Source organism: Salmo trutta, chromosome 1, assembly GCF_901001165.1.
Source record: "Salmo trutta chromosome 1, fSalTru1.1, whole genome shotgun sequence".
NCBI classification, from domain to species: domain Eukaryota; kingdom Metazoa; phylum Chordata; class Actinopteri; order Salmoniformes; family Salmonidae; genus Salmo; species Salmo trutta.
Genome location: NC_042957.1, coordinates 68,403,877 through 68,429,338, shown reverse-complemented (window position 1 = coordinate 68,429,338; position 25,462 = coordinate 68,403,877). Strand labels below are relative to the sequence as shown.

The window sequence follows — 25,462 nt, the reverse complement described above, 5'->3', positions numbered from 1 at the left end:
GTCTCACTCACTCCATCTCTCTCTCTTTCAATTTCTCTCTCTCTCTCTCCCTCTCTCTCTGTCTTTACCCCCTCCCTCTCTAAATCTCTCTTTTTCTCTCTCTCCATCCTCTCTGTCTCTGCCTTTCTCTCGGTTCATTCTGATTCTCTCTTAGTCACACATGCATGCAGCATCTTCCCTCCCCACTTACTTTCTCTCTCAACTCTCCTCCTCCTCCCTCCCTCCTCCTCTCTCCCCCTGTCACACACACATATCACCTCTTATCTTCCCGCCTGTGTCGTCTGTCTCAACATCTGTCTCTCTCACACAGACACTTACAGCCTCTTCTCCCCTCTCTGTCTCCCTCTCTCTTCTTCTCTCTCTCACTCAGACACGCACAAACGCTCGCGCAACCTCAGCTTCAACACATACCACACACTCATGCCGACTGGCACCCAAGGACAGAGCACCCTCTCTCTCTCTCCCTCTCCCTCTCTCTCTCCCTCTCTCTCTCTCCCTCCCTCTCTCTCTATCTCTCTCTCTCTCTCCCTTTCTCTGTCTCAGTCCTGCTGTCTGGGTCTGTGAGAGTGTGTGGGTTTCTGGGCTTCCCCGACTCCGAGCCGTGCTGAGCTCACACGCTCCTGAGCATTTGAGGACGAGGACCAGGAGGAAGAGGAGGGCCATGGAGCACAGCCACATCTTCACGCTCCTTTCCCCCCCCAACAGCAGTGCCTGGAGCCCGGGGCAGCAGCCGGCCGACACTCCCCAGGGTTGCCCCCTTGGACCACTGCCCGTCATCTACTACAGCGCCCTGCTCTGCCTCGGCCTGCCCGGTAAGAGAGAGAGGGGGGAGAGGATGGATTAGAGAGAGTGTGTGTGTGTGACAGTGTGTGCATTGTTTGTGTGTGTGTGTTGTGCCTGTCTTACTACGTATATGTATTTTTTGTGAATATGTATTTGTTTGTGTTTGTATGACAGTGTGTGTGTGTTTGCTATACTCTAAGTGAGTGTGTGTTTGAAGTCTGTGTTTTGTGCTCAGCTGCTCTAGTCATTCATTTATATCTCACATTGACCTTGTCTTATCTGTGTGCTCGAGTGTGTGTGCATGTGTCTGTGCCAGTGTGTGTGTGTGCCCATGCCGCACACACAAACACAGAACTACTTGTGTGTGTGCGCACCTGCACGTCGGTCTGTTGGATCAACAGAGATAAAAAGCCAGACAAATGAAAAAAGGGATGAAATGTTATTTTCTGTTACTCAGCTCAAATTTCACCTCTTTTAAATCATCCGGCTTCTATTCACCCAGTGAATTACAATGATGTGAAGCAGAAAGAAATACGTGAAGGATTTATCCAGGTGATGACTGGTCCTGAAGTGTGACTATTTCCTATGTAGACGTGACCTCTAGGACATAATGTGGGACTGTCTTTCCTACGTAGACGTCACCTCTAAGACATCGTTTGGGACTGTCTTTCCTACACAGATGCCACCTCTAGGACATCGTTTGGGACTGTCTTTCCTACACAGACATGGCTCCCTGACCTCTAGGACATACTGTGTGTTAACCGGCTCTCTGACCTCTGAAAGATATTGATGCATCCCAGTCATGTCTGATCCAAAGACGTAGGGCTCAGTTCAGACCTGGGCTGATAGCTTGACTGTAATATGTGTTTGGAGTAAAACACGTTGCTTCCTAGAGAACTCCTTGTCTGTGTTATAGCTGCGGGTAGACACACTTAAATGAACACACTGTACCGTTAGTCTGTACTGAGACTGCCGTGGCTTTCAGGTGCATAGCCTACGAGCCATCGTGTTGTTGGGTTACTTACAGAACTTCATCGTTTCTGTAAAGACTTATTGATAAGTTTATTCACAAGACAGATTTTCTATGTCTGCTTCCCTACTCTGTGGTCTATGGATGAACACTTACCCAGTCTGGGCAAAATAGTCTCATTAGAATGTGTTAAAATAGTGGCATATAACCACTGTAATAACCGCGCATTTGGAAAGTATTCAGACCCCTTGACTTTTTCCACATTTTGTTATGTTATAGACTTATTTTAAAATGGATTAAAAAAATCCTCATCAATCTACTCACAATACCCCGTAATGACAAAGCAAAAACAGGTTTTAAGAAATTGTTGCAAATGTATTAAAAATAGTATTCAGACCCTTTACTCTGTACTTTGTTGAAGCACCTTTGGCAGCGATTACAGCCTCAGGTCTTCTTGGGTATGAAGCTACAAGCTTGGCACACCTGTATTTGGGGAGTTTCATTCTTCTCTGCAGATCCTCTCAAGCTCTGTCAGGTTGGATGGGTAGCGTCGCTGCACAGCTATTTTCAGGTCTCTCCAGAGATGTTCGATCCGGTTCAAGTCCGGGCTCTGGCTGGGTCACTCAAGAACATTCTTGTTCCGAAGCCACTCCTGTGTTGTCTTGGATGTGTGCTTAGGGTCGTTGTCCTGTTGGAAGGTGAATCTTCGCCCCAGTCTGAGATCCTGAGCACTCTGGAGCAGGTTTTCTTCAAGGATCTCTCTGTACTTTGCTCCGTTGAAAAACATCGCCACAGCATGATGCTGCCACCACCATGCTTCACCGTAGGGATGGTGCCAGGTTTCCTCCAGACGTGATGCTTGACATTCATGCTAAAGAGCTCAATCTTGGTTTCATCAGACCAGAGATTCTTGTTTCTCATGGTCTGAGAGTCCTTTAGGTGCCTTTTGGCAAACTTCAAGCGGGCTGTCATGTGACTTTTACTGAGGAGTGGCATCCATTTGGCAGCTCTACCATGAATGCCCGATTGGTGGAGTGCTGCAGAGATGGTTGTCCATCTGGAAGGTTCTGCCATCTCCACAGAAGAACTCCGGAGCTCGGTCAGAGTGACCATCGGGTTCTTGGTCACCTCCCTGACCAAGGCTCTTCTCCCCCGATTGCTCAGTTTGGCTGGGCGGCCAGCTCTAGGAAGAGTCTTGGTGGTTCCAAACTTCTTCCATTTAAGAATGATGGAGGCCACTGTGTTCTTGGGGACCTTCAATGCTGCAGACATTTTTTGGTACCCTTCCCCAGGTCTGTGTCTCGACACAATTCTGTCTCGGCGCTCTACAGACAATTCCTTCCACCTCATGGCTTGGTTTTTGCTATGTCAACTGTAGGACCTTATATAGACAGGTTTGTGCCTTTCCAAATCATGTCCAATCAATTGAATTTACCACAGGTGGACTACCATCAAGTTGTAGAAACATCTCAAGAATGATCAATGGAAACAGGATGCACCTGAGCTCAATTTTGAGTCTCATAGCAAAGGGTCTGAATACTTATGTAAATAAGGTATTTCTGTTTTTTATTTTTAATACATTTGCAACAATTTCTAAATACCTGTTTTTGCTTCATCATTATGGGGTATTGTGTGTAGATCGATGAGGGAAAAAATGTGAGAATAAGGCCGTAACGAAACAAAATGTGGAAAAAGTCAAGGGGTCTGAATACTTTCCGAATGCACTGTATATGTCACATATTACCTCTGGTCTGGTTCTATGTGTTGTGGAGAGCGAGAGGGAGCGAGAGGGAGAGCGAGAGGGAGAGAGAGGCTAGGGGTCAGGACAAATGCTGATGTCCAATCTATGATTAAAGTCTATGTTCTGCCCTTGAGGCTATAGCAGATATATTCACTCTGCTTCAGCTCCAGACCAGAACTTCACCTCAATTTGTTTCAACAGGGAAAAAAGATTGTAACCCTCAATTCTAAAGCTATTACCCTACGTTCTTTAATGTATTATATTCTAGTTTTATTTTCAACATTGCATGTTTTAAATGCGTTCACTAAAAGAGGTTATTGCACTCAGTGCTAGTTTTAAGTAGAGTGTGGAGTGAATTGACTGGCCCTTATTCTGAGCAGTAATACTGTGATCTGTGTTTGATAAGAGTTTCCTAAGGGATGTCCTACTTTCTATTACAATGGATCAGGAGTAAGAGATTTGAAGATGTACACTCTGTTCTCAATAAGGGAATCTGCAATTCAAAGTAATAGAAGTGCTTTGTTTGCCAAACTATCATAAAAATGTTTCCTGCACGTCGCCTGCTGTCTTGAAGAAAGAAAGCTCCTTTTACCTCCCCGGGCTCCATTTTTCTGTTGGAAGGTAAATCTATACTGTAGTAGCTGACCACAATCAATTATGTTTGCAGCCCTGCATGCTGAATCCTTGGAAGATGGAAGGAGTTTGAATCTTCTGATTTTGAAATGGTTGATTTTTACTTGTTCTACTACAGTAGTTTTGCTGACATATCATCCCACCTGACCTGGACTGATAGCTTGACTGTAATGTTCATTTGGAGTAATAGTATTGCTGCCTAGATACCTATTTGTCTGTGTTGTAGCTTGGGGTTAGTCACACTCCCACTGGGCACAGATGTCAATTCAACGTCTATTCCACGTTGGTTCAACGTAATTTTGTTGAAATGACATGGAAACAATATTGATTCAACCAGTGTTTGCCCAGTGGGATGTAATTAACACACTGTGCCATTAGTCTGTTCTGAGACTGCTGTGGGCTTTGGGTACCTATGTAAATCATCTTGTCTTTAGGTTACTTACAGTGACCTCGATGTAGAAAGACATAAAGAGAGAGGGATGGATAGATTTGAAGATGGAGGTAGAGAGAGTGCATGATGAGACGATGTGAGAAAGATAATGTTATTTCTAGGACAAAGAGAAGAAGTGTAAAGGAAAAGATGTGCAAGTGACTTGAGGGTGAAAAGTGAAACTGAGAATGAGACCGATTATGAGAAAGAAGTTTAAATAGAGAGGAAGATCAGGAGAGAAAGAGATGTGAGCAGGGAGAGAGATGTAGAACAGGAGAGAGAGGTGAAGAGCCAGAGGAGAGTGAGAGAAAGAGAAAGAGAAAGAGATGAAGAAGGAGAGAGAGGTGAAGTTGGAGGGAAAGATAGAGAAAGGGGTGAAGAGGGAGAGGGAGAACGACAGAGCGATAGAACGACGGAGTGAGAGAACGACAGAGCGATAGAACGACGGAGTGAGAGAACGACAGAGTGATAGAACGACGGAGTGAGAGAACGACAGAGCGAGAGAGGTGAACATGGAGAGCAAAAAGAGAGAAGTGAAAAACAAATTGCTAGAGATATTAGAAGAGAAAGAGAGAGGTGAAGAGAGAGAACGACAGAGAGAGGGAGAGAGATTAATAACAGTGGAGTCAGTGAAGTGGCACCCTGAGACCTGAGTGAGGAAGCCAGACGACAGAGCTATGACGAATTGCCACCTATTTAATTAATCGCTCACCCGTTCTTAACGGGCGCTCTCTCTCTGCCTCACGAGGCTGCTGCTCTATGGGAACAAAACCAGCGTGTTCAGGCTGTCGTGTTCAGGCAGCAGCAAACATTACAGTACCCTACAGTACCACAACACTGGGCCGGGGATATGTTATAGTCTGTGTCTATGCTTATGTGTAACTAACGGGAATTCAACTTTTCTGTTGTTGTATTGAAGTTGGTTTGTAGCCTAGGCAAAGCAATGAAACACAAGCATAAGTTTAGGTATTGTTACAGTATAGTTAGGTGTCATAAAAATGATTGAGGACTTTTATGTGGTGGTTGTGGAATGAAATAATGTCTTCTTATAGCATAGAGAGTTTGACCGTCTCTACTGCATGTTATTGAGAGGACATCATTTTTGGGGGATTCTTGTTTATGGTTGGTGTCACCTAGCCTGGCTAGAACACACAAAAGTACAATGTTCAGTCCTGGTGTAGCCAGGCTAGGTCATACCATGAGGAATATCGGAAACAGTGTTCAGTCCTGGTGTAGCCAGGCTAGGTCATACCATGAGGAATATCGGAAACAGTGTTCAGTCCTGGTGTAGCCAGGCTAGGTCATACCATGAGGAATATCTGAAACAGTGTTCAGTCCTGGTGTAGCCAGGCTAGGTTATACCATGAGGAATATCTGAAACCGTGTTCAGTCCTGGTGTAGCTAGGCTAGGTCATACCATGAGGAATATCTGAAACTGTGTTCAGTCCTGGTGTAGCCAGGCTAGGTCATACCATGAGGAATATCTGAAACAGTGCTATACTAGGTCCTACAGCTATAAACTCTTAGAAGAAAGGGTTCCAAAAGGGTTCTTCAGCTGTCCCCATAGGAGAACCCTTTTTGGCTCCAGGTACAACTCTTCTGGATCCAGGTAGAACATTTTTGGTGACATGTAGAACCCACTGTAGAAAGGGTTCTACATGGAACCCAAAATGGTTCTACCTGGAACTAAAAGGGTTCTTCAAAGGGTTATCCTATGGGGACAGCTGAAGAACCCTTTAAAGTTTTTTAAAGAGTTAATGCATGCACCATTGCAGCTGTTCTACTGCTGTTGTTTTCCGATGCCAATAACTCTCTGTACCTTTTTATTCACAACCAATTAACCAACGTCTCACCAGGGAGCAGCTCCTGTGCTTACTGTGAACAGAGTCCTGATGCATGTGTGTAGTCACTAGCTAGGTTGCTTACAGTCTTGTATGCTGTATGTAGTCAGGGGGTTTGGTGTATGTATATTGTATGTGGTCAGGGAGTTTGGTGTGTGTATACTGTATGTAGTCAGGGAGTTTGGTGTGTGTATACTGTATGTAGTCAGGGAGTTTGGTGTGTGTATACTGTATATACTCAGGGAGTTTGGTGTATGTATACTGTATGTAGTCAGGAAGTTAGGTGTATGTATACTGTATGTAGTCAGGGAGTTTGGTGTATGTATACTGTATGTAGTCAGGGAGTTTGGTGTGTGTATACTGTATATACTCAGGGAGTTTGGTGTATGTATACTGTATTTAGTCAGGGAGGTTGGTGTGTGTATACTGTATGTACTCAGGGAGTTTGGTGTATGTATACTGTATGTAGTCAGGGAGGTTGGTGTGTGTATACTGTATGTAGTCAGGGAGGTTGGTGTGTGTATACTGTATGTAGTCAGGAAGTTTGGAGTATGTGTACTGTAGGTATACTGTATGTAGTCAGGGAGTTTAGTGTATGTATACTGTATGTAGTCAGAGAGTTTGGTGTATGTATACCATATGTAGTCAGGGAGTTTGGTGTATGTATACTGTATGTAGTCAGGGAGGTTGGTGTGTGTATACTGTATGTAGTCAGGAAGTTTGGAGTATGTGTACTGTAGGTATACTGTATGTAGTCAGGGAGTTTAGTATATGTATACTGTATGTAGTCAGAGAGTTTGGTGTATGTATACCATATGTAGTCAGGGAGTTTGGTGTATGTATACTGTATGTAGTCAGGGAGTTTGGTGTGTGTATACTGTATGTAGTCAAGGAGTTTGGTGTGTGTGTACTGTATGCAGTCAGGGAGTTTAGTGTATGTATACTGTATGTAGTCAGAGAGTTTGGTGTGTGTATACTGTATGTAGTCAGGGAGTTTGGTGTATCTGTACTGTATGTAGTCAGGGAGTTTGGTGTGTGTATACTGTATGTAGTCAGGGAGTGTGGTGAATGAATACTGTATGTAGTCAGGTAGTTTGGTGTACGGAGTCTGGTGTATGTATACTGTATGTAGTCAGGGAGTTTGGTGTATGTATACTGTATGTAGTCAGGGAGTTTTGTGTGTGTATAATATATGTAGTCAGGGAGTTTTGTGTATGTATACTGTATGTAGTCAGGGAGGTTGGTGTGTGTATACTGTATGTAGTCAGGGAGTGTGGTTTATGTATTCTGTATGTAGTCAGGGAGTTTGATGTATGTGTACTGTATGTAGTCAGGGAGTTTGGTGTATGTGTAATTTATGTAGCCAGGGAGTTTGGTGTATGTATACTGGATGTAGTCAGGAAGTTTGGTGTATGTATACTGTATGTAGTCAGGGAGTTTGGTGTGTATACTGTATGTAGTCAGGGAGTTTGTTGTCTGTATACTGTATGTAGTCAGGGAGTTTGTGTGTGAATACTGTATGTACTCAGGGAGTTTGGTGTATGAATAGTATACTGTATACAGTCAGGGAATTTGGTGTATGTATACTGTATGTAGTCAGGGAGATTGGTGTATGTATACTGTACATAGTCACGGAGTTTGGTGTATGTACTGTATACTGTATGTTGTCAGGGAGTTTGGAGTGTTTATAATGTATGTAGTCAGGGTCTTTGGTGTATCTATACTGTATGCAGTTCGGGAGTTTGTGTGTGTTTACTTTATGTACTCACGGAGTTTGGTCTATGAACTGTATACTGTATGTAGTCAGGGAATGTGGTGTATGTATACTGTATGTAGTCAGGGAGTTTGGTGTGTGTATACTGTATGCAGTTCAGGGAGTTTAGTGTATGTATACTGTATGTAGTCAGAGAGTTTGGTGTATGTATACCATATGTAGTCAGGGAGTTTGGTGTATGTATACTGTATGTAGTCAGGGAGGTTGGTGTGTGTATACTGTATGTAGTCAGGAAGTTTGGAGTATGTGTACTGTAGGTATACTGTATGTAGTCAGGGAGTTTAGTGTATGTATACTGTATGTAGTCAGAGAGTTTGGTGTATGTATACCATATGTAGTCAGGGAGTTTGGTGTATGTATACTGTATGTAGTCAGGGAGTTTGGTGTGTGTATACTGTATGTAGTCAAGGAGTTTGGTGTGTGTGTACTGTATGCAGTCAGGGAGTTTAGTGTATGTATACTGTATGTAGTCAGAGAGTTTGGTGTGTGTATACTGTATGTAGTCAGGGAGTTTGGTGTATCTATACTGTATGTAGTCAGGGCGTTTTGTGTGTGTATACTGTATGTAGTCAGGGAGTGTGGTGAATGAATACTGTATGTAGTCAGGGAGGTTGGTGTGTGTATACTGTATGTAGTCAGGGAGTGTGGTTTATGTATTCTGTATGTAGTCAGGGAGTTTGATGTATGTGTACTGTATGTAGTCAGGGAGTTTGGTGTATGTGTAATTTATGTAGCCAGGGAGTTTGGTGTATGTATACTGGATGTAGTCAGGAAGTTTGGTGTATGTATACTGTATGTAGTCAGGGAGTTTGGTGTGTATACTGTATGTAGTCAGGGAGTTTGTTGTCTGTATACTGTATGTAGTCAGGGAGTTTGTGTGTGAATACTGTATGTACTCAGGGAGTTTGGTGTATGAATAGTATACTGTATACAGTCAGGGAATTTGGTGTATGTATACTGTATGTAGTCAGGGAGATTGGTGTATGTATACTGTACATAGTCACAGAGTTTGGTGTATGTACTGTATACTGTATGTTGTCAGGGAGTTTGGAGTGTTTATAATGTATGTAGTCAGGGTCTTTGGTGTATCTATACTGTATGCAGTTCGGGAGTTTGTGTGTGTTTACTTTATGTACTCACGGAGTTTGGTCTATGAACTGTATACTGTATGTAGTCAGGGAATGTGGTGTATGTATACTGTATGTAGTCAGGGAGTTTGGTGTGTGTATACTGTATGCAGTTCAGGGAGTTTGGTGTATGTATTCTGTATGTATTCAGGGAGTTTGATGTATGTATACTGTATGTAGTCAAGGAGTTTGGTGTATGTACACTGTATGTAGTCAGGGAGTTTGGTGTGTATATACTGTATGTAGTCAGGGAGTTTGGTGTATGTACTGTATACTGTATGTATTCAGGGACTTTGGTGTATGTATACTGCATGTAGTCAGGGAGTTTGGTGTGTGTATACTGTATGTACTCAGGGAGTTTGGTGTATGTATACTGTATGTAGTCAGTGAGGTTGGTGTGTGTATACTGTATGTAGTCAGGGAGTTTGGTGTGTGTATACTGTATGTAGTCAAGGAGTTTGGTGTGTGTGTACTGTATGCAGTCAGGGAGTTTGGTGTATGTATACTGTATGTAGTCAGGGAGTTTGGTGTGTGTATACTGTATGTAGTCAGGGAGTTCGGTGTATCTATACTGTATGTAGTCAGGGAGTTTGGTGTGTGTATACTGTATGTAGTCAGGGAGTGTGGTGAATGAATACTGTATGTAGTAAGGGAGTTTGGTGTACGTAGTCTGGGGTATGTATACTGTATGTAGTCAGGGAGTTTGGTGTATGTATACTGTATGTAGTCAGGGAATTTTGTGTGTGTATAATGTATGTAGTCAGGGAGTTTTGTGTATGTAAACTGTATGTAGTCAGGGAGGTTGGTGTGTGTATACTGTATGTAGTCAGGGAGTGTGGTGTATGTATTCTGTATGTAGTCAGGGAGTTTGGTGTATGTATTCTGTATGTAGTCAGGGAGTTTAGTATATGTGTACTGTGTGTAGTCAGGGAGTTTGGTGTATGTATACTGCATGTAGTCAGGGAGTTTGTTGTCTGTATACTGTATGTAGTCAGGGAGTTTGTGTGTGAATACTGTATGTACTCAGGGAGTTTGGTGTATGAATAGTATATTGTATACAGTCAGGGAATTTGGTGTATGTATACTGTAGGAAGTGAGGGAGATTGGTGTATGTATACTGTATACTGTCTGTAGTCAGGGAGTTTGGAGTGTTTATAATGTATGTAGTCAGGGAGTTTTGTGTATGTATACTGTATGTAGTCAGGGAGTTTGGTGTATCTATACTGTATGCAGTTCGGGAGTTTGTGTGTGTTTACTTTATGTACTCACGGAGTTTGGTCTATGAACTGTATACTGTATGTAGTCAGGGAATTTGGTGTATGTATACTGTATGTAGTCAGCGAGTTTGGTGTGTGTATACTGTATGCAGTCAGGGAGTTTGGTGTATGTATTCTGTATGTATTCAGGGAGTTTGATGTATGTACACTGTATGTAGTCAGGGAGTTTGGTGTGTGTATATACTGTATGTAGTCAGGGAGTTTGGTGTATGTACTGTATACTGTATGTATTCAGGGAGTTTGATGTATGTATACTGTATGTTGTCAGGGAGTTTGGTGTATGTACTTTATACTGTATGTAGTCAGGGAGTTTGGTGTATGTATAATGTATGTAGTCAGGGAGTTTTGTGTGTGTATAATGTATGTAGTCAGGGAGTTTTGTGTATGTATACTGCACATAGTCAGGGAGTTTGGTGTATGTACTATATACTGTATGTAGTCAGGGAGTTTGGTGTATGTATAATGTATGTAGTCAGGGAGTTTTGTGTGTGTATAATGTATGTAGTCAGGGAGTTTTGTGTATGTATACTGTATGTAGTCAGGGAGTGTGGTGTATGTATTCTGTATGTAGTCAGGGAGTTTGGTGTATGTGTACTGTGTGTAGTCAGGGAGTTTGGTGTATGTATTCTGTATGTAGTCAGGGAGTTTGGTGTATGTGTACTGTATGTAGTCAGGGAGTTTGGTGTATGTATACTGCATGTAGTCAGGATGTTTGGTGTATGTATACTGTATGTAGTCAGGGAGTTTAGTGTGTGTATACTGTATGTTTTCAGGGAGTTTGGTGTATGTATACCAATACCAATTGATCTGCTTGCCCCACTGGGGAGGTGTGCGTTGTTTGTCTGTGCTTGTGTGCGTGTGTATTTCTGTGTGTGTCTGTGTGCATGACTGCGTGTGTGTCAGGGAGAAAGGAGGATAGGATGGAGGGAGAGAGAAGGATAGGATGGAGGGATCGAGTAGGATAGGATTTAGGAAGAGAGGAGGATAGGATGGAAGGAGAGAGGAGGATAGGATGGAAGGAGAGAGGAGGATAGGATGGAGGGAGAGAGAGAGAGAGGAGGATCGGTTGGAGGGAGAGCGGAGGATAGGATGGACAGAGAAGGATAGGATGGAGGGAGAGAGAGAGAGAGAGAGAGGAGGATAGGTTAGAGGGAGAAGGATTGGATGGAGGGAGAGAGAGAGGAGGATAGGTTGGAGGGAGAGCGGAGGATAGGATGGACGGAGAAGGATAGGATGGAGGGAGAGAGGAGGATAGGATGGAGGGAGAGAGAGAGAGAGGAGGATAAGATAGAGGGATAGAAGATAGGATGGAGGGAAACGACGGTCATAGTGGAGGAAGAACAAAGGGAAGGAAAAGTGACAGAAGGTTATATCAGACGGGAGGGAGAAGATTCTCTTGTGTACTGCTGAAATGAAGAGGATGGAGGGAAGGAGGAGGAAAGGAGGATGTAGGGACCGGAGTTGACAGAGGGAAGGGACAGGGGCTTTGGGGACGGTCTCAGGAAGGGAGGGAAAGAGGAGGATGCTCTCATCCTCCTAAAGTGAGGCATTGTCTGGGGAAAAGATGGAGGGAGGAAGAGGAGGAGGAAATAACCAGTGTTATATCCATCAGGCAGCGGCCTGTCAGGGAGGAGATGAGCCAGGGATGACAGGGGGGGAGGGAGGAGGGAGAGAGGGAAGAGAGAGGTGGGAAGATAGGTGTTTTTAAAGCTGTTGACACAGTGACAGTTCTGACTGGTGTTGAAAGTGTATCCGTTACCCACATAAAAACCAACTAGGCAGTGTTAAGCTGTGAGAAAACACTGAGAAAGGTGTACAGTATCCTTAAGGCTCGCTCAATACCGCACAGCACTGTTTAAAGGAGGACTTAGATCTCATTTGTCAATGTTTATGACTTAGAACTAATCATTAGGTAGTCGTGGAAAAGCTCCCAGGAACTGACATTCATCTCCCAATCTGCCGGCCATACCCCTCCTCTCATCCTACTCCTCCCCTTATTATCCTCTCTTTACATCCTCCCTCTCCCCCTCTACTTGTTGTTTACTTCCTGGTCTCTCCCTCATCCTCCCCTACAAAACTCTATCTCCCTCTCTGGTTCTATAATCTATTCATCTTCTTGGTCTCTCTCTCTCTCTCTCTCTCTCTCTCTCTCTCTCTCTCTCTCTCTCTCTCATCTCTCTCTCTCTCTCTCTCTCTCTCTCATCTCTCTCTCTCTCTCTCTCTCTCTCTCTCTCTCTCTCATCTCCAGGTAGCTATAGAGCTTCTATAGACAGTGAGAGCAGAGCAGGAGTTGAACAACAAGGTTTGGTTCAATAGACTGTGTGCTCTGAAGAATCTAAAGGTCTCATCAGGCAGTAGCACAACACTGCAGTGGCATCAATACGAACCTGGCCCGGCATCTCTTTCTCTATCTACTCTCTCCTCTTCTCTCTTATTTGCTTTCTCTCTGTTTCTCGCTCTACAATTATTCTTAGCTTTTCTTCTCGCTCTCTGCCTCTATTCTCACCCTCTCTCTCTCTCTCTCTCTCTCTCTAACTATCCTCTCTCTCTTTCTCTTTCTCTCTAACTATCCTAGCCCTCTCTCTCTCTCTCTTTCTAGTTTGCCCTCTTTATCTCTACCTCTATTGTCACTCTCTCTTTTTCATTCAGTATCTCTGTCTTCACCCTCTCTCTCCTACTCTAAAATATTTATATTCTCCACCTCCATCTCTCTCTTTAGGAATGTATTGATCTATGAAAGCACACAGCAGTGTATGGTTAAGTGTTAGTTCACGGGAGACGAGATAAATAAAGAAATAAACTCAACATCTGTCTTTGTAGAGAGGGTACATAGAATATTCTAAGAAAAAGGGTTGTACCTGGAACTAAGAAGTGTTTATTCTGCAGGGACAGCCGAAGAACCGCAGAACCCTTTCTTTCTAAGTGTATAGCCAAGATTGGATCGTAGATGTACAACATAAATAGAGTGAATGGATTGGTGGATTGGTTGCTCAGTCTAATCAGACTCTTTGATAAGACAAAAGGGCAAATGTTTGTCATAAGGTTCAAAGTGCGTGTGACCTTTGAAACTGCCTTTTGATATTTCAGTCATGCCTCTGTTTTCCTCCCACTCCCTTACCTCCTCCATCACTACCTCTCTTTTCCTCCCACTCCCTTACCTCCTCCATCACTACCTCTCTTTTCCTCCCACTCCCTTACCTCCTCCATCACTACCTCTCTTTTCCTCCCACTCCCTTACCTCCTCCATCACTACCTCTCTTTTCCTCCCACTCCCTTACCTCCTCCATCACTACCTCTCTTTTCCTCCCACTCCCTTACCCTCCTCCATCACTACCTCTCTTTTCCTCCCACTCCCTTACCTCCTCCATCACTACCTCTCTTTTCCTCCCACTCCCTTACCTCCTCCATCACTACCTCTCTTTTCCTCCCACTCCCTTACCTCCTCCATCACTACCTCTCTTTTCATCCACATCTTCTCTCTCTCCATTAAACTATATCTGCCTCTCCTCTCCCCTTCACTCTCAATCAACCTCTCACCTAACCTTTCCCTACCTCATCTTACACTCCTACCTCACTTTCTCTCCTACTTTCTTTCTAACCTTCTCTCTATTCTGCCCCTCCCCTCTCTCTCTCTCCCTCTCTTATTTCTCCTTCTCTCCTTCTCTCTCTCTCTCTCTCTCTTTCTCTCCCTCTCTTATTTCTCGCTCTCTCTCCTTCTCCTCTACTTCTCTCTCTCTCTCTTTCAATTTTTTTCTCTCTTTCTCTCTCTTTCCTTCTCTCCCTTTCTCTCTCTCTCTCTCTCTCTTTCTCTCTCTCTCTCTCTCAATTTTTTTCTCTCTTTCTTTCTCTCTCTCTCTCTCTCTCTCTCTCTCTCTCTCTCTCTCACACACAACACGTCCACCAGACTGATTAAGCTGACTCCCTCAGATATGCAGCCTGAGTCTAACTTCAATTTCCTCATCATCCCAAAAACGTCATTGCAAGTCTTTTCTCTCATTTCATTTATCTTATTTTCATCATTCCTTTCTCTTTTCAAATTTTGACTCTCTTTTTCTGTGTAGCACTACCAGGCCCAGGGTGTAGATTGCGGCATCTGTCTGACAGAAGACTCTGCATGAAATAGGGTGCTATTTGGGAGGCAGCCATAGTGTGGCATCATCTAATGTATTTACCTCTTCTTTCTACAGGGTTAAACTGTGCCTCTCCTGTCTTCTCCTCCGCCGGAGCAAGGGGGCTTGTTTCTACACCTCCTTTTTTAGGGAGGATGACTCAGCATCATTACACACCTCGGGGAGCACTATGTGTCTCAGTCTGTGTGTGTGTGTGTGCATGTCAGTGTGTGCATCAAAGTATGTTTGTGTATCAGTGTGTGTGTGTGTATCGTTCCCCCCTCCTCCTCCCCCAACAATGTCATTGGCCTCGTCCCCTGTTATATTGAAGAAGCAGCAGAGTAGAGACGCACAAACACATGTGGCAACAGCCCCCATTCTCTCTCTCTGTCTCTCTCTCTCTCTCTCTGTCTCTCTCTCTCTCTCTCTCTCTCTCTCTCTCCCTCTCTCTCTCTCTCCCTCTCTCTCTCTCTCTGTCTCTCTCTCTGTCTCTCTCTCTCTCTCTCTCTCCCTCTCTCTCTCTCTCTCCCTCTCTCTCTCTCTCTCTCTCTCTCTCCCTCCCCCCACAGGTCATTCTAATCCCAACTCAGTTGGAGACAGCCCAGGCTGCCCTCATCTCCAGCCTATTTCTCCCAACGTCATGGTTACACATCAGGGGAGATGAGACAGAGTGAAGAGAAAGGTGAAAAGGGAGAGCAACAGAGACATAGAGAGAGAGGCAATTGTTCTTTGATTTTTATTTGATTTTAATATTTTGAGAGAGTTTGAATTTGAGATAGAGAGAGAGAACCACAGAAAGAACCACAGAAAGAGACAGTGGGAGAGAGAGAAAGAAAGCACAGGAGAAGCACTTTGTGGTTGTTGTCTGTTTTATTCTCAGTCTTTCATCATCCCTTCCTCCCCTGGTAGAGATGGTCCCCTCCTGGACCGAGCCGCATGTCGAGTAGAGCCACCCTGCCTGCCCGTTCTAAAGTAGTGCACTATACAGGGAATAGGGTGCCATTTGGGATGCACACAGAGACAGAGAGCAGCAGTCAATTGAAATGAATGGGCCGTCCAGTGGAGGCTGGCTGTGGCTAAATGGAAATGTCAAGCGCACATCCGATTCCCTTTGTCCGTCTGTTCAAGTCCCTGTCTCACTAGGGAGTGCCTGGCTTTTCACTGAATAATACCATGGCCACGGAAAAACACCCCATTTCAATTCCACATATGGTCATCCCTCTTTAGAGGTAGATGGAGAGAGAGGGCTGGCTGGATAGAGAGAGAGAGGGAGAAGGAGATAGATGGAGAAAGAGGGCTGGACAGAGAGGGAAAAGGAGATAGATGGAGAAAGAGGGCTGGATAGAGAGAGAGAGGGAGAAGGAGATAGATGGAGAAAGAGGGCTGGATAGAGAGAGAGAGGGAGAAGGAGTTAGACGGAGAAAGAGGGCTGGATAGAGAGAGAGAGAGAGAGAGAGAGAGAGAGAGGGAGAAGGAGATAGATGGAGAAAGAGGGCTGGATAGAGAGAGAGCGAGAGAGGGAGAATGAGATAGATGGAGAGGTTAGAGGATTATTATGTGAGGAATCCATTGCGTTGGATTTGCTGGCATCTTCTAATGTCTCTCCCCAGGTGGCTTAAGGCTTAGCGACACACTTTGATACACATAAACACACAGAGACACAGAGACACGCAGGAGCAAGGAGAGAAACCACCTGGTTACGCTTTCAGGTACTCCAGGCAGATGGACGGACAGACAGACAGACAGACAGACAGACAGACAGACAGACAGACAGACAGACAGACAGACAGACAGACAGACAGACAGACAGACAGACAGACAGACAGACAGACAGACAGACACAGAGTGATAGGATGAGATAGTAGAGCGAGAAACATTTAACTTTCCACTCTGGAAGAACATCAGTAGCATAATGAAGTGACAACAAAACAATTGAGTGGCTAGATGAGTGTCCGGGAGGCTGACTGGTGAGTGATCAGCAGCACACAGGATGGGATCGTCTGCTGGATTATCCCATTACACTTGGAGAGGAGAGAGAACCTGAAATGCTGCAAAGCAAACTGATAATGTGCGTGTGCCCGCATGCCCGTGTGCCTGGGCATCTCCGCCTGCTTCTGACAAGGACATCTTTAGTCATTATCTGGAGCCTGCTTTGTCATTAGTAATCAGCTGATAGCAGAGAGGTGTGACATGTGATGGACTAGACTCTGAGCTGCCATCTTTAATCCAATCCCACGTCTATTACCAGACAGACTGGGAGAAAGAGAGAGGGGGAGAGAGAGATAGAAGGAGAGAGACAGAGGGAGAGAGAGAGGTGGGGGGAGGAAAAAGATAGGCGGAGGGAGAGACACCACAGACCTCTTTCATCTAGCAGGATGTCCTGTGACGTGCTAAGTGCATTGATGTCTCTGTGACATAACAATGCAAATCAATGTCAGAAATGTCATGGACAGACATACAGCAGCTTTATCTACTGCAAGAGAACAAAGAGGGATGAATGTTGCCTGGTTGCCTTCAACACACATCATTGGAATCAGCCATTTAAAGGGAAACTTCTGATTTAATCAACAGAGCTCGCTTGGTTACAAAAGCACAGATCTTGACAGCTGTTGACAGCTTGCACATGTTCTCTTTACGCTTAAGGCTACTTCCAAAATCTCCACTTTTCTCCCAAGGTGTACACTTTTATACTCACCATCATGAGGTACAATGCAGTTTCCCACACACATGTACTTACACATGTACACACGCATGACCATTGAACTTGTTGACACACAAGAAATCACACACACACACACACACACACACACACACACACACACACACACACACACACACACACACACACACACACACACACACACACACACACACACACACACACACACACACACACACAGTTGGTTTTGCCTTAGTAACAGCAAGCTAAATCATATAGACCCCTTTGTGTCCACGTTTCTCCTACTACTGGCAGAGAGTCCCAGGAAGAGGGGAGGGAGGGAGGGATGGAGGGAGGGAGGGAGGAAATAATAGAAAACTGTGATTGTCCCAGCATGACAGAGGGAGGGAGGGATGAAGGGAGGGAGAGATGGAGGGAGGGAGAGAGAGAGGTAGAGAGAGAGGGAGGGGGGCGAAGTTATAGAAAACTGTGATTATCCCCCACATCTTGCTCATGATCAGTTCACCATGGCCCCATGGCCCAGCACGACCCTTAAGAAGGGTGGGAGGGAGGGAGTGAGACTGAGAAAATTATAGAAAACTGTGATTGTCCCTCCATGTCCCCTGAGTCATTCCCCATGCTCCATCAAGGACAGAAGGGAGGGACAGAAGGGCGGGACAGAAGGGAAGGACAGAAGGAGAGAGGAAATAAGGAATGTGAGTGAGGGAGTTAGAGAGCAAAAGAAAGAGGCGAATGAGGAGGAAAGGAGAAGTGAAAAGGGAGAGAAAAGATGGAAGAAGAAGCAAGGAAAAGAAAAGAAAAGAAAGAGTGAAGGCGTGAGGAGAGGAGGAAGAATCAAGAGGGGGAGGAAAATACAGAGGGAGAAAGAGGGTGGTGTCCTTGGACTGTTTATCTGGGCCAGCCGGAGCCTCAACGACTCAGCAAGGCCGTGACGGTGCCCTGTCATTGTTCCCTGGTTTTGTTGTGGCGCCGTATATTATTATTTAATCGGGCTAACTAATGGACCCGCAAGTGCCCCATTGCAACTCAGCAGGTGGAGGGTGGAGGAGGTGAAGGATATGGTGAGAAAGAGATGGAGGGAGGGAGCGAAGGATGAGGTTGAAAGGGGGGAGGAAGGAGGGAGGGAGAGAGAGAGAGAGAGAGAGAAGGTTGAGCAGAGAGGGGGAGAGAGAGAGAGGGAGGAGAGGAGAGGAGAGGAGAGGAGAGGAGAGGAGAGGAGAGGAGAGGAGAGGAGAGGGAAAAATGGTCACAGGGAATATTCTACTGAGAAAATTATTAGTCTTTAGAAAGGGGTTAGGGTTAGGGTCAGCATTGTAGTAGACTGCATATTGAGTGTCTTGGTCTTGTCTTGGTGCCGGATACATTTGTACTCGGTCGTGACTCAGTCTCTGACAGTGAGGACTCATCATTTCTTCCGGAGACCAGCGGAGACCAGCGGAGTAAAAAACTCCTAATTATCAGCTTCCATTCAGTCAGCCCATAAAACCATTTCGCCAGGCCAAATATATACACTCCTTCCTTGAAACATGAATATCTTAACAGCCTTTATATCTACAATAGACATGTTTGCGTAGTGGTGAACCTACAGGCCTTCAGTGTGTGACAGGTTCATGATTCTGACAGGACAGCTTCCCTGTGGCTCAGTTGGTAGAGCATGGTGTTTGCAACGCCAGCATGGTGTGTGCAACGCCAGGGTTGTGGGTTCGATTCCCACGGGTGGCCAGTACAAAAAAAAAAAAAAAAAAAAAATGCATGAAAATGAAATGTATGTATTCACTACTGTAAGTCGCTCTGGATAAGAGCGTCTGCTAAATGACTAAAATGTAAAATGTAAAAAATGTAATACCAGAGCTCTCATGTAGGAGAGTGCACTTTCTGTAAAACACAAAGGGCCAGTGGTGCACTGGAGGGTATATGCAGGTATAAGCATACACTCAGTTCTTAATCCCTACTGATACAACTTATCAATTATGTAGTACAATAGAGAAATCATGCACAAAGTAGCCTACACAATTGCAAAGCACGTGAAATATATTCACATGCGTGCTGCACACATAGCCTAGTTTCAGTGGAATATCATTTGCAGGCAGCAAGAGCATGCATCTCTCAACTGGTTTTGGCATGGAGCAGCTCACAGAAGAATGACATCGGTAGTTGGTAAGGTAGGACAGACGTTTCAACATATGATATCTACCAGTATATGCTAACTAAGGCAACAATGGGTATGCAAACCAGGTATTGAAAAAGTGTTGGTTGGTAGGCTGTATGTGATGTGCAATTTTCATCATGTGCTGTTTGCATCAGGGGCGTAGACATGGACCGGCCTGGGTGGACAGAGGCCCACCCGCTAGGGAGCCAGGCCCTGACAGGCCCACCCAATCAGATTGATGTAGTTTAAACATGGTTGTGGATTTAGACCATCACATTTTTGTCTTTTTTCTGTTAAAAAAAAGGGTGATTTTGAGAGTGACCATTTGAAAAATTGATAGGAAAACTCATTAAAAAAACATAAGAAAACATAGGATTTTTCACACAGGGTGCCTTTCCTTCGCTGGGGGGGCCGAACTTTTTGGCAAAATTAGAGTATACCCACTTCTCCAAGCACCACTTCCCCACTGCATAGGGCTGATGGAAAGACAGCAGTCACACACAGCATGATGTTAAAGGATAAGCAGTCCATAAACTAGGACATAATAAGCCAGTAGGTCCCAATCATAAGAATACAAAAACACAACCATTAACAATTTCCCAATCGAAATGTACAACTTTTAATTCCCATTGCAAAAAAACTATTCACGTTTAGCAAACAAAGTAACTGGTGACCTAAAGTTTAAAGTGGAACTTACAGCGTTTTTACTACTTTGCGGATATGAAACAAACAGACAATCATAATGTCAGTCAAAAATATAAAATTCCCAGTTTATGCTGCAAAACCAACTTTAGAGACGTTTTAAAAATAGGTTATATTTGACTCAACGTTCCATGACGTACACTAAGGCATTGTTGGCAGAATAGATGGATGCAGTTCAGTATATGATTAATATAATTCACCAATACATTTCTTGGTAGTCCAAAAAACTACAGTGAGGGAAAAAAGTATTTGATCCCCTGCTGATTTTGTACGTTTGCCCACTGACAAAGAAATGATCAGTCTATAATTTTAATGGTAGGTTTATTTGAACAGTGAGAGACAGAATAACAACAAAAAATCCAGAAAAACGCATGTCAAAAATGTTATAAATTGATTTGAATTTTAATGAGGGAAATAAGTACTTGACCCCCTCTCAATCAGAAAGATTTCTGGCTCCCAGGTGTCTTTTATACAGGTAACGAGCTGAGATTAGGAGCACACTCTTAAAGGGAGTGCTCCTAATCTCAGTTTGTTACCTATATAAAAGACACCTGTCCACAGAAGCAATCAATCAGATTCCAAACTCTCCACCATGGCCAAGACCAAAGAGCTCTCCAAGGATGTCAGGGACAAGATTGTAGACCTACACAAGGCTGGAATGGGCTACAAGACCATCGCCAAGCAGCTTGGTGAGAAGGTGACAACAGTTGGTGCGATTATTCGCAAATGGAAGAAACACAAAATAACTGTCAATCTCCCTCGGCCTGGGGCTCCATGCAAGATCTCACCTCGTGGAGTTGCAATGATCAAGAGAATGGTGAGGAATCAGCCCAGAACTACACGGTTGGATCTTGTCGATGATCTCAAGGCAGCTGGGACCATAGTCATCAAGAAAACAATTGGTAACACACTACGCCGGGAAGGCCTGAAATCCTGCAGCGCCCGCAAGGTCCCCCTGCTCAAGAAAGCACATATATATGCCCGTCTGAAGTTTGCCAATGAACATCTGAATGATTCAGAGGACAACTGGGTGAAAAGGTTGTGGTCAGATGAGACCAAAATGGAGCTCTTTGGCATCAACTCAACTCGCCGTGTTTGGAGGAGGAGGAATGCTGCCTATGACCCCAAGACACCATCCCCACCGTCAAACATGAAGGTGGAAACATTATGCTTTGGGGGTGTTTTTCTGCTAAGGGGACAGGACAACTTCACCGCATCAAAGGGACGATGGACGGGGCCATGTACTGTCAAATCTTGGGTGAGTACCTCCCTCCCTCAGCCAGGGCATTGAAAATGGGTCGTGGATGAGTATTCCAACATGACAATGACCCAAAACACACGGCCAAGGCAACAAAGGAGTGGCTCAAGAAGAAGCATATTAAGGTCCTGGAGTGGCCTAGCCAGTCTCCAGACCTTAATCCCATAGAAAATCTGTGGAGGGAGCTGAAGTTTCGAGTTTCCAAACGTCAGCCTCGAAACCTTAATGACTTGGAGAAGATCTGCAAAGAGGAGTGGGACAAAATCCCTCCTGAGATGTGTGCAAACCTGGTGGCCAACTACAAGAAACGTCTGACCTCTGTGATTGCCAACAAGGGTTTTGCCACCAAGTACTAAGTCATGTTTTGCATAGACTGATCATTTCTTTGTCAGTGGACAAACGTACAAAATCAGCAGGGGATCAAATACTCTTTTCCCTCACTGTATTGCTATCAGGTTGTAAATCACAGCTGGCCTGGTACATTGTTTGCTGCCTCCACATGCACTGTTTCCGTTTCAATTACTCAATATTCTGGACAAAAACGGACGAATGTAATTAAGGCTGGGAATGTCAATATAATCAAACTAGCAAGCTAAAAACACAGAGCCTAATGTTAGCTAGATAACTAGCTAGCTAGCTAGCTGCTAGGTGGATGTCATTTCATGCCATTGGAAGAGTGGCTGTGACTGACTTTTTCCCCTCATATCGTTTTTTTTCGGTAGCTATACACAGCTAGAGATGCATGTGTCATTTATTTATCTAGCAAGAACTTGAACGACTGTTATACAGTTAGCATATCTCTTGTGTTGCAAATTCACTCTACCTATCTTCTCCGATTTCAGAGCACTCACGTCTGAGTGCAAAACAACTAATGAATTTGCAAAATCCGAAACACCTGCTGAACATGACCTGTGTCAGTAAATATAGACAAAGAAAGTCATAGTTATTCAAGAACTAGACTAGATAACACTCTAGATAACACTCTAGATAACATGTAAACAGCCTAACCAGCTCTGCTACAGCGAGAAAAATGGTCAGAGTGAGGTGTTCTCTCATTTGTGTCTGGGAGTAGCTAGCTCACAAGCTAGCCAATTTTAGCCAGTTAGCTTGGGTGCTTGGTTGGGACAAGCATGCATTGGCAGGCAATCTGCAGAAGGACTAGGAGGCTACAATTCCCCATCGTTTATCAGTGCAATTTTGACGGCCAACTAGCTGAGAAAGTTTGAAAGGGTTTATCCAATGTTCCTTCGTTATAATACTCATTTAGAACTCTTACTATGGTGGTGATTTGTAAAATTTACAACATAGTCTTGAAATTGAACTTTTTCTGGTCTCGGTCTTGACTCGTCACGGAACCCTTGTCCCCCTCCAGAACTCAGTCTTGACTCGGTCTCGCCCTCCTCTGTTCTTTGGTCTTGACTCAGATTTGATTTGGTCTTTAATCAGTCTCGCTTTAAGTGGTCTCGAACACAACACTTGTTAGGGTTATGTAAAGGGTTGTTATTTGGTTCTCTTTACGCCAATAAATGGAAGACAAATTAAACTTTGTGTAGACGTGTGTGTGTATGTGCATGTACATGGGTGTGCTCTATATAGGTAGAGTGTGTGCTGTTTCTGATTGGCTGAATGAGTGTTGTTCCTTGTCAATGACCTCCCCAGTAAAACTAACTCTCTTCCTCTCTCTTTCATTTTCCTTTGGCATAACCCGTTTTCATTCCACCTTCAATTTCAACCTCTCATCATTATTTTTTCTTCACTTCCATGCTTTTCCTCTCATGTAATTTCCCCATCACTTTCCTCTCCTTTCTATCTCTGTCTCCATTCATCTCCCCATATATCTGACCCTTGGCTCATACTCTCCCCCCTCACATCCGTTCCTTTCTTTCGTTGCAACAACTTGTTTCCACTCTGCTTTCTATCTCTCCCTCTCGTCTTCCTTTCTCAACTCTCACCTATTCAATTTCTCGACCACTCTCCTCCTCTCCTCTTCTCTCCTTTCATTCCCTCCATAAACCACCCATCTGTGCCTCCCCATCCTATCCCTTCCCCCCTCCTTCATCTCCCAAACCTATTCCCTTGTGTCACCCTCATAACCTTCCCCCTCCCCCTCATCCAGCCAACATACTCACTGTCATCATCCTCTCCCAGCTGGTGTTACGGCGTCAGAAGTCCTCCTATAACTACCTTCTGGCGCTCGCCGCCGCTGACATCCTGGTCCTCCTGCTCATCGTCTTCGTCGACTTCATATTGGAGGACTTCATTTTGGGTGCGCCCCTTCCCCCCTCCCTCAACAAGGCAGTCCAGGTCCTGGAGTTCTCCTCCATCCACACCTCCATCTGGATCACTGTCCCCTTGACCGTTGACCGTTATATTGCAGTCTGTCACCCGTTGAAGTATCATAGCGTTTCCTACCCGGCCCGCACACGGCGGGTCATCATGGGCGTCTATATGGGGTGTTTGGTGTCTGCGGCGCCTTACTACTGGTGGCCTGAGCTGTGGCATGGTTTACCTGGAGGTGGTACAGGAAGTGGAGGAAGGGGGAGTAGTAGTAGTGCTGCGCAGCATGTGCTAGTCTGGGTGCACTGCGCGACTGTCTATCTCCTCCCCTGCTCCGTCTTCTTCTCCCTCAATGCAATGATCGTCAGAAAGCTCCAGCGTCGTCGCAGCTGCTTCCGCCTGCGCGGCTACTCCACGGGCAAGACCACCGCCATCCTGCTCGCCATCACTTCCGTGTTTGCCGTCCTCTGGGCACCACGCACCATCGTGATCCTTTACCACCTGTACACGGCTCCGCCGGCGTCCCCGGGTCCCGCCCGCCTTCTGCACCTCCTAACCGATGTGGCGAACATGCTAGCTCTCCTCAACACCGGGGTCAACTTCTTTCTCTACTGTTTCATCAGCAAGCGTTTCCGGACCATGGCAGCCACTGTTCTCCGGACGTTGTTCCGATGCCGTAAGCAGCCGCCGCCGTTCTACGCTGGACACAACTTCTCTATCACTAGTAGCCCCTGGATCTCCCCTGCCAACTCCCACTGCATCAAGATGCTGGTATACCAGTACGATAAGAACGGCAAGCCCATCTGCATCTCCTCGTGAGGGGGGAAGTGTGGAGGGTTTCCCTGACGACCGACCTTGATGATGACCCGATTCTGGGACTCTTTGAGCTTTTCAAATGTCAACAGACATTTAGAGTGGAGGGCTGGAAAGGTGGAGGAGAGGAAAGGAGGTGGAGAGGAGAGGTGATGAGAGATGGAGGAGAGGAGAGGTGGAGGAGAGAAGAGACATGTGGTTGGTGTATGGATAAGCAACAATCTATCTATCTGAAGTGAGAGAAAGAATGTTTGAGAACAAGAAGAAGAATACAAGTTCAGAAATCAAGTAGGAATGTTGCTGAGCACAAACAGCAGAACAGAACTCACAACCCAGCAACAGAGTGTTGAGAACCATCTCTCCACTCGTTCATGCGGAAAAGCAATCTAACAGATTGATCATTCAGCCTGGATAACTGCCTGTCTTTTTGGCTGTATTACTGCTCCGACAGTGTCTGACGATGAGCTTTGACTGTGATCAGGGATTGATAAACGAGCATCATGGCGGCTGCTTATTACTGGGTTTTATAGCCAGCCATGTGTAAATGGGAATGGAGAGTGACAACTGAGGAATTCCTCTGTGACATATCAACCTCGCTTTGACATTGGGACGTTTTTGGTACTGTCTCTGTTATACTGCTGTCGATGGATGGGGAGGAGGAGGTGATGGGGGAGGGACGGTGGGAAGATGAGGGAGGCTCTGAATCTGAACAGATGGCCATCATTCAATGGGAGCCCTCTCTAGTCAAAGAGTTCATCGGAGAGACTCTCAGCGAGAGAAACCACTCACCTTTGAAGAGGTATCCGTGGCATTGATGCTCAAGTCTTAGACATCCTTGTCCTTAGTGGTGGCCTTAGATGATTTGATTCGTAATCACTACCATGTCCCCTGACATGTT

General features: G+C 45.0%; 1 protein-coding gene across 3 annotated transcripts; it reads left to right on the top strand.

The window, feature by feature from the left end:
* The first annotated feature begins 432 nt into the window (after positions 1-432).
* On the top strand, positions 433-24,694 carry LOC115206222 (probable G-protein coupled receptor 139). Of its 3 annotated transcripts, none has more exons than XM_029772951.1 (3): positions 433-812; positions 11,940-11,942; positions 23,591-24,694. In XM_029772951.1, the coding sequence occupies exons 1-3, from the start codon at positions 662-664 to the stop codon at positions 24,568-24,570; spliced, it is 1,134 nt and encodes a 377-aa protein (XP_029628811.1). In that variant the 5' UTR covers positions 433-661; the 3' UTR covers positions 24,571-24,694. The 3 variants fall into 3 exon arrangements, with proteins under 3 accessions (XP_029628811.1, XP_029628802.1, XP_029628792.1); XM_029772942.1 differs by lacking the exon at positions 11,940-11,942 and adding an exon at positions 5,477-5,479; XM_029772932.1 differs by lacking the exon at positions 11,940-11,942.
* Positions 24,695-25,462: the final 768 nt, after the last annotated feature.